Genomic DNA, 14,450 nt, shown 5'->3' on the forward strand with positions numbered 1-14,450 from the left:
TTGCCAAAAGTGAGTATAAAAACTCTGAGAAGAAAGCCAACGACAAAGAGAATGGATGGACGAAAAGGAAGTGCACCTGGGTGTGACAACGTCCCTCAATTAGATTAATCCCAATTACACTAAACTTTTGATGGAATGTAGCTCCGCTTTGAGAAAAACTACCCCATTTCACACAGAGAACATATTAACTATTTCAAAGATTACTGTCTAATGGAGAAACCAGTAGAAATAGGGTACTATAAATAAGAATCCATAAAACAGGCATTTGGCTGAGCCGCAGTATGGTAGATAGCAGCAAGAAAAGCTCCTGGTTAACCTGTCACCTATTGAAACTGGAGATATAGATAACACCGAACAAGGCTGGAATATTAGGAAACTTTGCAGAAAATCTTTAGAATGTAAGAATGTATTGGTTACTCCTTGCGGCCTTCGCTAAGCTCAGCAAGAATCAAACTTCTTTTACTAAGAAACTTCTCTGCATGCTAGTACATCTGAAAACAGAGGAAAGAAAATAAAACCTAGTTTGAACGACCCTGTCTGTGTACGAGCAATTGAAGACGTTTTAGATTGTCTTTATCATTTTCCTTGCAGGTTTAGAGAAAGTAAATTCTCTGCTCAGGCTAAAGTTGGAATTGAGGCTGAAGTAGAACAGGAGATAAGATAGGGGAAAGAATCTATAGGTTTGGTTTTGTTTCACCCCTCAGATTTTTTAAATTTAATTTTTATTCTTTTTTAACATTCTTAACTCATTTATTTATTTCTCCCAATCCCCACCCCTACCTCTGGCAACCACCAATCTGTTCTCTTATCTATAAGTTTTGTCTTTGTTTGGTTGTTTTGATTTGATTTGTTTGCTTTAAATATCCATATATGAGAAAAACCACATGATATTTGCTTTTCTTGGTCAAACTGATTTCACTTGGAGTAATGTCATCAAACCCTATCTATTTTGCAGCAAACTGCAAAATTTTATTTTATTTTTTAATGGCAGAATGATACCCCTTTGTGTGTGTGTGTGTGCGTGTGTGTGTGTGTAGTCAAGATATGTTAACAACTTCATTGTCCATGAATAATGAATGGATAAACTGTTTCTTGTCCAAAACACTAAAGATCTATGAACTACTATGTTCATTGCAGCATTGTTCACAACAGCCAATATATGGAAGCAACCAAAGTGTTCATCAATAGACGAATGTCTAAAGAAGATGTGGTACAGATATACAATAAACAGGAGCAATAGGCAATACTTAATGGCAACAGTAGTCACTGCAATGTTAGTGGGCTTTTGGATTAAATGTCATTTTCTCAAGGACATTTCCATTTTCAAAGGAGAAATTCTGGAGGTGGCTAGCTCCGTTAACACCGGTGTTGCCTCACTTAACGTTTAACGCAGCCTTATGAGGTCATTGGTATTAACCTCATCTATAGTGAGTGGAACGGAGGCCCTTCGATAGATGACTGGATAAAAAAGATATGGAACATATATACAATGAAACATTACTCAGCCTAAGAAAAGTTGAAATATTGCCATTTGCATCAACATGGATGGATCTTGAGATTATCATGCTAAGCGAATTAAGCCAGGCAGAAAAAGTTGAGAACCGTATGATTTCATTCACATATAGGATATAAAACTGAAAGCAACAAACGAATGAGACAAACAAATAGAGACTAATGGACAAGAAAAACAGTTCAGAGGTTACTAGAGGGAAAGGGTGGAGGGGAGGAGGTAGAGAAAATTAAAGGGGATCAAATATATGGTGACAGAGGAGATTTAACTTTGGGTAGTGAACACACAATGCAATACACTTATGGTGTATTATTGCCTTTGCACTTGAAACCTATATAACTTTATTAACCAGTGTCATCCCAATAAATATAATTAAAAAAAACCAAAACCAAGAAAATCTTCTCAATGTAAACATTTTACATTTTGCTGAGTCACTGACTCCAATCTGGTGGTTTATGTTTGTTTTGCCCTCTGTCCCCACAATCCCCAGTGTTTGCTGCCTCCCTATCTTGCTTAATTGTCCTTGATGCAGAACTGTAGCTGTGGGTCAATCACATCTAAATTTCATGCTCAAATCCATAAGATCCACTGAGGAACCCAGCTTCTACTTTATACCCTCTGAATGAGGAATCTCATCTCCTTCAGCATCACTGCTAACATGGCCAGATGAAATAGCATGTAAGCGCTCAGTGTAGAACACACACTTCTGATCCAAGGAAGCAACGACTACTGCCCTTAAGTGATTTTATTAAACAGCATCCTGGGCCAGATGGTTCCCCCATTCTAGGAGGAGACGTCAAGCGGATGGCACAACACAGGTGGGATTTACAGAAGAGCCCTCTGTCCTCCAAAGGAGTGTTTATGGATCACAGACTTGGGGGTGGGAATGAGGGACGTGAGGAGAAGCGCCACAGGTCAGCTCCCTTGTCACCTACTACTCCAAGATACTTGCCATGATCTTATTGACATACATCTACCATGTTCTGTGCCCATTGCTGTAAAGTCAAGATTATTGTGGCAATCTTAGATTTTAAATGGAAAGGCTGAGCCTGAGAAACTGTTTGGAGAGAGACATGGAGATGGTTTCTCAAAAAAAAAAAAAAGCTCAAACTACAGCAAGTGAAGGACAAGAGCACAAGACCAGATCTTAATTCATTCATTTACTTAATGAATGGACTGACTGTTTAACCCTACAGGAAAAGCAAGATTATAGCTGCTCAGAAGAGTACTTGCTTTCATAAGAGGCTTCGTGTGAATATCAACTCATAAATGGCATTTTCAATAAAATTATAAATGCTAACAAACCACTTTAGAAATGGACAGTTGTCTGGATAATGATTTTTAAAAATAAGTCTTGGCTCACTGAATTTAAACAGATCGGATCTGAGCGAGTTGTTATATTGGGGAGAGATAAGCGGCCTCGGGGTCTTAAATACCACCACATAGATTCGTCCATTCGCCTATGGTTTCAAACTTCCAGAGATGGTGTAAAGAAATATAAACTCTTCTTCTAGTGAGCAAACAAAGACAGACACAAAAACCTAAACAGATGCAGGCAAGAATGAACTTTCACAGAGACTGCATTTTAATAAAAATCAGGATTTGCCAGCAGCATTATATCAGAAGCAGAGCTAAAGTTGGTCACTTGACTGAAATGTTACCATTTTAATAATTAGCACTAACCCAAGTTATTTGGCAAAGAAATGAAAATACAAGAGTAGCCATAAGAACAATATGGTTAGTCATGGGATGTTTCTGTAATACATGATTTAACAAATTTTGCATAATTAGATGTTATAATTTCTTGATTAAAAGGCTTTCTCCCATATTTCTCTGGCATTTACGCATCTCTTAATCTCATTCTAGACTTGAGGCACATTTGGTATAAAAAGAGTCCAGGCTTCCTCCAGTGCATTGTGTCGCATTCCAAGAAACAGAGGGCATGTCATTCTTTGGAGTAGCACCTGCCACCCAGCCTCCTGTCAGGCTGTCGCCTAAGGTGCAGGTGATCATGCAGTAGCAAGGTTTCACCCTGTGCAATCTGATGGAGCTGTGACTCAAGGGCCACTGTAGAACCATATGTTACAATACGTGCTTAGATTTCCTGAATGATTGATTGTGCTGAAATCCAGTGTATGAAAAATATTTGTTTAAGCCTCCGGTCATTTACAACATACTTTTGTAATGACCTCCAGCCTCTAGTTATTTGAGAGAGAAGAGCTTCTATTTCCTCAAAGATCTTAAAATAAAATTTTTAATAAATTAATTTTTTTAATTGTATGGGGTTGCCAGGAGCTTTTAATAGGGAAAAGATGGTCTTTTAAACAAATGATGCTAAACAAATCGAACATCCACATGTAAAAGAATGAAGTTGGACTCTTACTGTATATCACATATAAAAATTAACACAAAATGAATCAAAGACCCAAACTTAAGAACTATAACTATAAAACTTTAGATGAAAATACAAAGGAAGAAGCTCATGATAGTAAATGATTAGTAATTTCTGGCATAAGACATCAAAAGAACGGGCAAGCAAAAAAATAATAATAAACATATTAGATACAATCAAAAACTTTTACAATATCCATCCCAAAACAGTATTAACTTAATGAAATGGCAACTCACAGAATTTGAGAAAATATTTGCGGATCATGTCAGATTAGATTACTGGGCAATGCTGATAGAAATGTAAACTGGTGCAGCTGCCGTGGGAAACATGAAACATATTGACATAGATTTACCATATCCAGCAATTCTTTCTACTTCTGGGTGTACACCCCAAAGAATCGAAAGAGGAACTCAAAAGACTATACGACCATGTTGACAGCAGCATTATTCGAAATGGGCAAATGTGGAGATAATTCATATGTCCGTCTGGGGATGGCTGCAGTAACAAAACATGCTACATTTACACAAGGCATATTATTCACTTTTTTAAAAAATGGAATTTCTATCACATGGTACAACACGGATGAACTTTAAGGACGTTATGTTAAGTAGAATAGCCGGTCACAAAAAATAATACACATGTTATGTACATTTCATCACAGTAAAAAAGATGTGTCTGATTGTGGTTCTAGAAAGTTGATCAATTTAATTGTAAGTAGAAAATAGTTTACTAGTCTACATGAACTGTGATTCTATTTTTATCTAAAGAATTAAAAGTATGCGGAGAAAAGGGCGATGTGGAAGGGACATCGGGTAAGAATGATTGTTTCTAAAAGATATGTTCTATAATTAATAGGTATTTTTAGGTAATAAGAAAGGACAAATGTACAACATTTCTGATTTAGATTCCTTACATTCTTAATTATAGACGTTAATATTTAATACAGAAATATATTTTCTTCTAGTTAAAACATTTTCACAATCATCTTTTTAATCCGACATTAAATGTAAATCGAAGTAAAAATCCTTGAAGTAAAAGCCATTCAAGTTCATTTCTTAGATGAAATCTCAAAAAAAAGTAGGTTGGATATTGAGGAAGACATAGTAATCCATGACACAGAGAGTGGGGGGATAAGAGTGGTTTCCACTCTCCAGCTTGCCTCCATTTATTACACCACATTTTTTGGTAAATAATTTCTTTCTGTTGGTTTTGAGAAAGGCTTGATGGAGAAGAAGACTCCCTGACCGGGCAAGGCAGGAAAGGAGTGTGACAATTGCCACTTCTTCTCTGGAGACCCAGCAGTCCCGCCCCTTTCCCGCAAGGTTTAGGGCCTGGACCCCCATGTTTCCGGCATTGCCATTCCACTCCAGATTCCTCCAAAACCCAGCTATACCCATCCCGAAAGAGTGAGCACACGTCTGCCTGTGGGATCTGCCTTCTTCCACCCCACTCCTCCTTTGCCGTGGAATAAACAGGAACCAGTAGACTAGATTATACCGTTCTCAGGCCTCCTGAGATTTTAACCAAACACTAGAACTAAAGGACACGCAGGGTTATGCCGAAAATCCAGTTGAGGCTCCCTATAAGCTTCTTTTCATGAAACACTTGTGAATTTGGGATAACTGATTGAGCTGGGTCCCAGGGAGGGGTTGGACAGTCTTCAGAGCTTTCCTGGGACCTCCCAGCTCGCCACGCCCAACTTCCTCTCAGGCAGGTAGGATCTGCCCAGAGACAAATTGAGTTCTACTGAGCCTTGCCACACACCTGGAGTCTAGGCACTCGGAGCCCCGCCCACAGGCCAGCATAGCCAATGGAGCATGGTGGTGGTGGGGGTGCGGCCGGCCAGGCTGATCCTGGTCTTTAAATAGGCGGCCTTGGGCCACAGCCAAGCATCAGAGACCGCTGGATCTGCAATTGCTGACTGCACCTGCACAGCTGCACTCACCTTTGGTGAGCACCTTCTTCAGGGTCTGGGCCGGGCGGGGACACGCCGAGAACAAGCCAGTCCACCGGCCTTACGATCCAGGATTCTAGTACTCCAGGAGGCAACGTCCTATAGCCTGGCTGTGCAGGACACAATGATCTGACCGCAGCCTATGGGACTGCTGGGCCCGCTGCTCCTTGTGCTGTTTCAGCATCCTGTGGAAGATTCTGGATTGTGTGGAAGGCAGAGGCGGAGGAGCTGAATTCCCCCTGTCCTGCCTACAGCACCAGTGTCCCTTGTTCCTGGCCAATGGTCTGGGCTCTGTCAGGGTGCAGAAACTGGTGGTGGGAGTGTGTAGGAGGGTGCTACTTCTGGGTTCCATCATGCCAGGTGACCACTATGCTGGTCTGGGGGAGGAAGTGGGAGTGTGCATGGCAGAGCCCAAATGTTGGTTGCACTCCTGCCATGCTCCCTAGGAAGGCTTTTCAAAGATTTCAATTAAAAAAGAGATGGTTTGAAGGCATATCTCACCCCTGCCATACAATAGTCAAGAAGAAAAGTGTGTGGTGGCCACCTAACACCTGGGATCTTCGTCCCTACCGGGGGGTGTCCTCATTAGTTAGGTTTCCCTGGGACACCTCAGTACTTTAGGTAAATGCCTGGACCAATCTTGTTCTTGGTTCGCAGTTATAGCCTCTGGCCCATAAGATACCTTCACACCCTTCAGTTCCTAGAGTCCTTGTCCGGCCGCCTTCCATTTCAGTAGTTGAATCCAGTACATCCGCTTAGTCTGCTTTTCTCCACCCACGTCCTTCGCCTTCCTCCGCAGTCCTCGTGTAAATATTGGAGAGGATAAATTAAGTGTTTTTATCTCACTGTAGTGGCTATAACGACTCAGCAGAAAATAGGATGGCTTTTTAGGTTTGTTCTAATCAGACATTTCTCTTTCCTTCCTAGGTTTTTGGAACATGAATCCTTACATCCTCCTGACTCTCCTTTGCTTGGGAATAGCCTCAGCTGCTCCAACAGTTGACCACAGTGTAGATGCAGAATTAAATCTGATGAAGGCAGAGCCCAGGGGAGTGTTTGACAAGGTCGGTAACTTCTGAAATTGTCCAGAGGATCCCCACAGAGAATAGTCTAAGCTGTTGGGAGTGTACAGCAGAGAGCAGCTTCTTGCGGCCGGCTCTTACCAAGGGCGTAGCTTCATGGCACCTGTTACTGAGCACCATGGGGCATGCATCCCTGTTGTGCGTGTGCTGGAGCACAGCTCCCAGAAGTACAAAGCCGTCCCTTGCCGTGGTTTCTCTTCCTATATGTCTGCAAATCTCCTTGGTGAAGGTGAGTTGGTTTTAAATAGAAATAAAAATGATAGGCTATATGTTTTTCTCTAGCTTAAAGATAAACTCAAGAAAGCAGTGTTGGAGAAAATTGCAAAGAGATTGACAAGCATCTTCACGGTAAAGGAGAAAGCAAAAAATATCAGAATGTCACCACAGCAATGCGTGACACGAGGAATGTGGCATGGACTGCTAAAGATTTTGTGCTTCCTCTCCTCACTACTTTACCAAAGTTACCTCTTGCATTATAACATTCAATTTTCCCTTTTTTGAAGGCCATTGTCGAATTACTGGCGAAATATGAACTCACTCCAGAACCGGAAGCACAAAAAGGGGAAAGCACCACTGCAGAGATCCCCTTGTCTGTGGATTCAAGTGAGGAAGGGTATGTAACTCCTGTGATGAGGAAATGGCTCTTTAGACTTGCTGCCTAGGCATTTTACAGTACGACAACCCTGCTCACACCCAGAGTCCAGATTTTTAAATAAAGAGCTAAGATTAGGATGTCAGTAAAGGCACGCATTGCTGTGGTGGCATTCTGATTTTTTTTGCTTTCTCATCCCAGGGTCCAGCTTTGATTTTCCCAGACACCTTTTAAAATAAACAGCTAAAGTGGAGCCTTAGGAAAGTGAATCTTCTTTGCCCAACTACCTCCGAAGCAATAGGTACTTGTGACCCTGCACTCTATAGCCTGTTCCTTTAGATGGAGGGCCCCCCTTTTCCCAGCACTTTTGTGCTCCTTCTCCTCACCTTCCCTCAAGTTTGGAATTTTTAAGGAATAAAACTTGTGACTTCATTTCATCTGTGTGAGTGAATTGAAAACAATCCTAGGGTTTTCACTTCCTCAAAGTGGGTGCTGGGCTGCAAGGGAGCTACCTGCCAACCGTGTGTGTGTGACATGTGCCTACTCATCCAGCAGGTCATAATCTGCATATTCTTAATCTAACACATCGGCTACGGGCCCCTAACACACTCCTGTGAGGGATTGGGTGTGAAAACATGTAGCAGATCTCTCTCCAAGTATAAACCAAAAAAGAAATTGTCATTATTCAGCCATAAAAAATGAGAAAATCCTAGCACTTGGGACAACATGGATAGACCTTGAAAGCATTATGCTAAGTGAAATAGAAGGCAGCAGAGAATGACAAATACTGTGTGATGTCACTTATACATGTAATCAAACAAACTCATAAAATAAGAAATCAGAATGTGGCTACCAAGTTGGGGAAAGGGAATCGGAAGAAGGTGGTCATAGGTAGAAACTCCCAGTTGTCTAAGATAAATAAGTATGTGGGATGTAATGGACAACACGACGACTATAACTACCGCTTCTGTATGATACATCGAAAAGTCGTTAAAGGCGTAAATCCTAAGAGACTTCATCACAAGAAGAAAAAATTTTTCCCTCTATTCTTTTTGTCTTTGTTTTCTGTTTTTGTATCCGTATGAGAAGACAGATGGTAGCTGAATATTGTGGTAATCATTTCACAATATATGGAAATCAAACCTTCACGTTTAATGCCTCAAACTTACATAGTCATGTGTGTCAGTTACTTCTCAATAAAACTGGAATAAAATAAAAATAAATTTTTTTAAAACCAGTTTGTACCCTCTATGTTAGAGTTGAACAATATGCAATTTGCCATTGTAGACAGATATTTTTCATTTTCTTTCAGTCAGTGTGGTTCTTGTTGGCTTGTTAGTTCAACTGGTCCACTTGAAGGAGAGATGGTCTGGAGAAGTGGCAAACTTACTTTTCGAGTGAGCAGAACCCGGTGGACTGCTCTTGGTCTGAAGGCAATGAGGGCTGCAATGGTGGCCGAATGGATTATGCTCTCCAGTATGTTAAGGACAATGGAGGCCTGGACTCAGAGCTGTTCTATTCATACCACGCGTGGTACACGGAGCTCTTTATCTTACCATTCCGGCTGTGCTTCTAAAATATGAACACTTTAAAAAAAATACGCCATATTTAGAATTCATGATTTACCTTGTGGAATCTCTGCCTGCAAACTCTAAGGTATTAAAATTTATTACCTTGCACAGTTTTCTGATTAGATGGTTACCACGTAGCTGTTGTTACTTTTGTGTTATGTGGAGATATACATACTATTCTATATATAGTTCGAATTTCTCCAAAATGAATAACGTCTTATGACCAGGTGAGACCGAGAGTGTCTCATTAAATGGACACCAGCTAATTTTTGAATTTTAAAGCAACCAATAGCATTTCACCCTCTGGGATGCTTTATAACAAACTTGACTTGGAAATCATTAAGCTACAAAACATAAGTTTTATGTTTTATGTGTGGTGGGTGGTAGAAATCAAGTCTCTTCTCCTTTCCTGTGACAGAACGAATCTTGCAAACACAAAACTATGTATTCTGCTGCCAGTGACACTGGTTTCATGAACATCTGTAAGTGGGAATAGGCAATTATGAAGGCAGTGACAACAGTGGGCTCCATCTCTGTCGGCATGTCTTAAAAAAATAAAAAGGTAAGCATTTGTCTATGTAGAAATTTAGGCAGAAAAGTTGGAAAACTACCACAACATACAGGAAGATCAACTCTTTGATATGTAGAATTTAATGCAGAATTTTTAAGTGCGTAGATTTAACATAGTTGTTTATTCGTACATGTAATATTCATGCCTTGTGTTTCCATTTGACATTATTTGAACCATATCTCCATGATTTTAAATGCTCGCAAATACACGAGTATAAATACAATGGACCCATGAACTACACAGGGTTAGGGGTGCTCGCTATCCTTGCTGTCGAAAATTTGTGTATAATTTTGACTCTCCCAAATCTTAACTACTAAAAGCCTGCTTCTGACTGGAAACCTTATCGATAACATAAACAGTTGATTAACCCGGAGTTCGTACATCATATGTATCATAATAGTGTATCCTTAAAATAAAATATGCAGAAAAGAAAAAGTTATTAAAGTCATAAGGAAGCAAAATACATTTATAGTGAAGCTGACAGAAAATAGTAAACATGTTTAGGCATTAGATCCTAGAGCCTAGAGATAAGAGTATAGGTCTGAACAAAATGTTTCAATCCTTTGGTTGTCACGTGGCTCATAGTGAACGATTAAGAAGGTATGTATGTTATCATGTTCTGAAGGCCTGCCCATAAAGCGAGCTCCAGGAGAATTGTTTAGAAGCACACTTTGCTTGAGGTAATGGAAAAATATAGCTAGTTACATGCAAAACGATGATAGATGATAGTTTAAACAATAACAAAGGTTATAAGATATCTAGTTTCTGCTTTTGCTTTAAGATAACATCACAGATTCACGATTATTAGATATTTTGCAGAAGCTTGGTTTTTCAACCTAGCACTCATTGTTCTCACAATATAATTGTAAATTGTTGATGTACTGTCTCTTTGTCAAGCAGGAGAAGCTAAAGTTAGAGTTGCAAGATTTTATGAGTTTGTTTTGCAGAAAGAATGAATGCTTTTAAGAAAGTTGCGACCAGCTGCTGATGCCTAGGAGTCTAGTTGCACAAAGTGTTACCTGTAACTGAAGCCACACAGACTTTCCTCTCACTTCCCTGAAACCGCCCCTCTCTTACTCCCTAGCTGCATAAAAACTCCCTACTTTGGCTTTTTGAGGAAGGACGGATTTGAGAGATCTTGCTCTCCAGTTCTCTTTCTTTGGCCAAATTGAATAAATCTTTCTCTATCTCCAAACACCAGTGCCTCAGGGTTTGGCTTAGTAGCAGATCAAGCACACAAACCTGTATTTTGGGAGGTATTTAGTAACAACAGTATTTATAGAAAAACAATTTGAGTACAAGGGGACACCTGCAGTTCAAACCAGTGTTGTTCAAGGTTAACTGTTTATTTACATGGCTACATAATCTGATTTGGTATAGCTTTGTTGACATAAGAAGCATCCAAACTCGTAGACACTTTTTATAAGATTTTATAATTTTATAATTTTTATAAGGATGACATATGCCAGAAACCAAGATCTCCAATGCTCTGGAGAATAATAGTTTTACAGTTTCATTTATGCATTTGAAATTAAGGAGGGACCCTAAGGAAGATTACATGCAGGTGGAGACAGCAAGGCAGAGATTGGATTACAGGGTAGTTAATAAGATTTTGTTCTCTCTTGACAGTGGTAGGCTTTAGAAAGAGTGGTCTGAAGGCATTTCAAAGGTGTGTTAACCTAGATTCATGGAAACAATAGACAGGTTTCCTTGAGGCAAAGATAAGCCTTTAAAGAAGTTAGATTCATGGGGCATGACTACCCACCATGACCTGCCCAGTTACAAATTTAGGATCAGATCATCCTGTGAGGTTATTTGCCATAGAACCCCTTTTTATTTCACCCACAAAAGTATATGATTAAAGCTAACAAACAGAGAAATACCATATATTCTAGCCTCCCAATTTCCCACAGACACCTTTCCAACCACATAGAAGGCCGGGTTCTGGTTTAGAGTTCTGACTCCTCGGCATTTGGTGCTGCTTTCTCTTCTTCCCAACCCTGTGAGCAAGAGTCTCACACCCACAGACACCCCAGGCCTCATGTCTGCCTCCCAGCTGTGATGACGCACTACTGAAAAGGTCACAGAAATGTGAAAGGGTTAAAGGATAATTAAAACCTGAAACTGGACAAAGGAAGTCTATACCTTGGGCCTAGTTTCTGGAACCCCTAATCGCATTCTGTTAATCATGAAACTTGTAACAATGAGCTCATACGCTAACTGCCAATTTTAGCCTGTGTAACCCTGCTTGCTTGCGTGGCATGAAAAATAACCAATTGTATATAAGCTGGAAATTACTGTTTGGCCATCGCCCATGGGAACACTGACTATTGCCCATGGGAAAATAGGCAATCACCCATAGGAACATAACATTCTAACAACAGGCTTTCTGCTTCTGTACTCCCTGCTTGCACACCTGACCAGTGGGTTGACAGGTAGTGAATAGGGGAAAGATGGACCTTTGTTTTTAAGACAGAATGAGGAATGGGATTTAGGGCTTGAAACCCTTGTACCCTTGCGTTTCGGGGCTGCTCCTTTTGGAAGGACAGCCGCCGGCTAATAAACTGCCTCTATAATCAAAGCACTCAGGTTGAGTCTGGTTATTCCGGTCACAACATAGCCACATCTCAGGTCACAGGGGTTGGGGGTGGGACACAGAAAAGTATTTCAAGGTATGAGCCAGAATTAGGTAACAAGATTGTCCTGACTCTCCACTCTTCCGGTGATGTTACTGCATTGGGGGCCTGATCATAGGTGAACTTTTGTGCTTCTTCTCCAAAGAAATCGATATTCTCATACTTTCAGAGCTAACCAAGACAAAGTCGGTATCTTCCTCCTGCCCTCTCTGCCTCAAAATCACAGCCTGCATTGAAGAGTACACAGTCTTAGCTTGATGGAAGCTGCTTCCCCAGACAACATTATGAGCTGACACCCGGCCCTGCTGCGCCATCTTGTGATGAAAAAGGAGAACATGCAGCCACCAAGGTGGGGAGAGAAGCCAGGAATTCTGTGGTGGACCTTTGTGTCAGATTCGGTTGTGATCAGATTCTCCAAGGTGAATCTTAGTGAGCCAGACAAGGGATCTTCCTGCAGAAAGCAGGTAGGAAATTGCAGGAAAGTTGTGAGTTTGTTAAATGAACTTGCTCAATCATTAGTGGGGAAAGTTAACAGCAGCTCAGCTGGAAGAAATCAGCAGTAGGTCAGCATCTCCCAGGATTCAGAACTGGAAGCAATGGTCTGTCCAGATCAGAGGTCACCTGAGACAGAAAGGCAAGTGGTTACCTGTGAACTGCTCTTGCGTGGATCACCTTGAGGCAAGTTATTTATATAGCGTATATAGCATCCTACCTTAGCCAGGTTCTGTGGATATAGCCTCTCCCTTCACGTTGTCTCCTAGTCTAGAGGGGAAGAGCATCACACAATTACCCTGCAGTCTGGTAGGGAGAACCACTCGTGGCCTGAGCCTGCTGGGGAGGAAAGTTCTGGTAGAGATCGTAGCAAGATACATTTGGTAGGATGCATGGAAGTTAACAAGTAAAAGCAGAGGGGTTCATCTGAGTAGGGGAGAAGGAATTCGCCTCAGGCTGCATGTCGCAGCTCCAACAGGTCCTTGTTTTCCATTAAAAAAAAAGTTTGTGTTTTATGACCAAGTAATAGTCCATTGTATATATGTACCACTTCTTCTTTATCCAGTCATCTATCGATAGGCTCTTAGGTTGCTTCCACATCTTGGCTATTGTAAATAGCGCTGCAGTGAAAGTAGGGGTCCATATATCTTTTCGAATTAGTGTTTTGTATTTCTTCAGATAAATACCCAAAAGTAAAATTGCTGTGTCATCTCCATACTGTTTTCCATAGTGTCTGCACCAATTTGCAATCCCGCCCACAGTGAATGAGGGTTTTCTTTTCTCCACATTCTCAGCAACACTTGCTATTTTTTGAGTTATTGATGATAGTCACTCTGACTAGTGTGAGGTGGTATCTCATTGTGGTTTTAATTGGCATTTCTCTGATGATTAGTGACATGAGCATTTTTTCATATGTCTGTTGGCCATCCGAACGTTTTCTTTGCGGAAATGTATATTCAGGTCCTCCGTCCATTTCTTGATTGATTGCTCGCTTTTTTTGGTGTTGGGTTGTATGAGATTTTAGTAAATTTTAGATATTAGCCCCTTATCAAATGTATCATTGGCAAACTTCTCCCATTCAGTTGGTTATCTTTTCATTTTGTTGATAGTTTCCTTTTCTGTGCAAAAAGTTTTCCGTTTGATGTAGTCCCATTTGTTTGTTTGTTTGTTTTGTCATTTCCCTTGCCCAAGGAGATACATTAGAAGAACTATGATTAAGAGCAATGTCAGAGAGCACTGCCTATGTTTTCTTCTAGTAGTTTAATGAAATCTTACCATTTGCAAAAATATGGATGGACTTTAGTCAAATAGAGGAATACAATTACCATATGATCTTACTTACATGTGGAATCTGACGAACAACATAAACAAAACAGAAACAGAGTAATAGATACAGAGAACACACTGGTGGTTGCCAGATGGGAAGGTGGTTGTGGGCTGGGTGAAAAAGGGGAAGAGATTAAGACGTACGAATTGGTAGTTAAAACAGTCACAGGGATATGAAGTACAGCATAGGAAATATAGTCAATAACATTGTGATAACTCTGTATAGTGCCAGATGGGTTTTAGACAAATCGGAGCAGGGTGGGGGGGAAATCTCCTCATAAATTATATACATGTTTAACTATGCTGTACACCTGAGGCTAATAT

General features: G+C 40.6%; 1 protein-coding gene across 1 annotated transcript in view; it reads left to right on the plus strand.

The window, feature by feature from the left end:
• Nucleotides 1-6,794: 6,794 nt before the first annotated feature.
• The window catches only part of LOC120617128 (procathepsin L-like), a 56,354-nt gene continuing 48,698 nt past the window's right edge, over nucleotides 6,795-14,450 (plus strand). The window contains 1 exon segment of the mRNA XM_039880724.1: nucleotides 6,795-6,920. Coding sequence (XP_039736658.1) covers nucleotides 6,795-6,920 — 126 coding nt within the window.

Source organism: Pteropus medius, unplaced genomic scaffold (genome assembly GCF_902729225.1).
Source record: "Pteropus medius unplaced genomic scaffold, Ma_sr-lr_union100, whole genome shotgun sequence".
NCBI lineage: Eukaryota > Metazoa > Chordata > Mammalia > Chiroptera > Pteropodidae > Pteropus > Pteropus medius.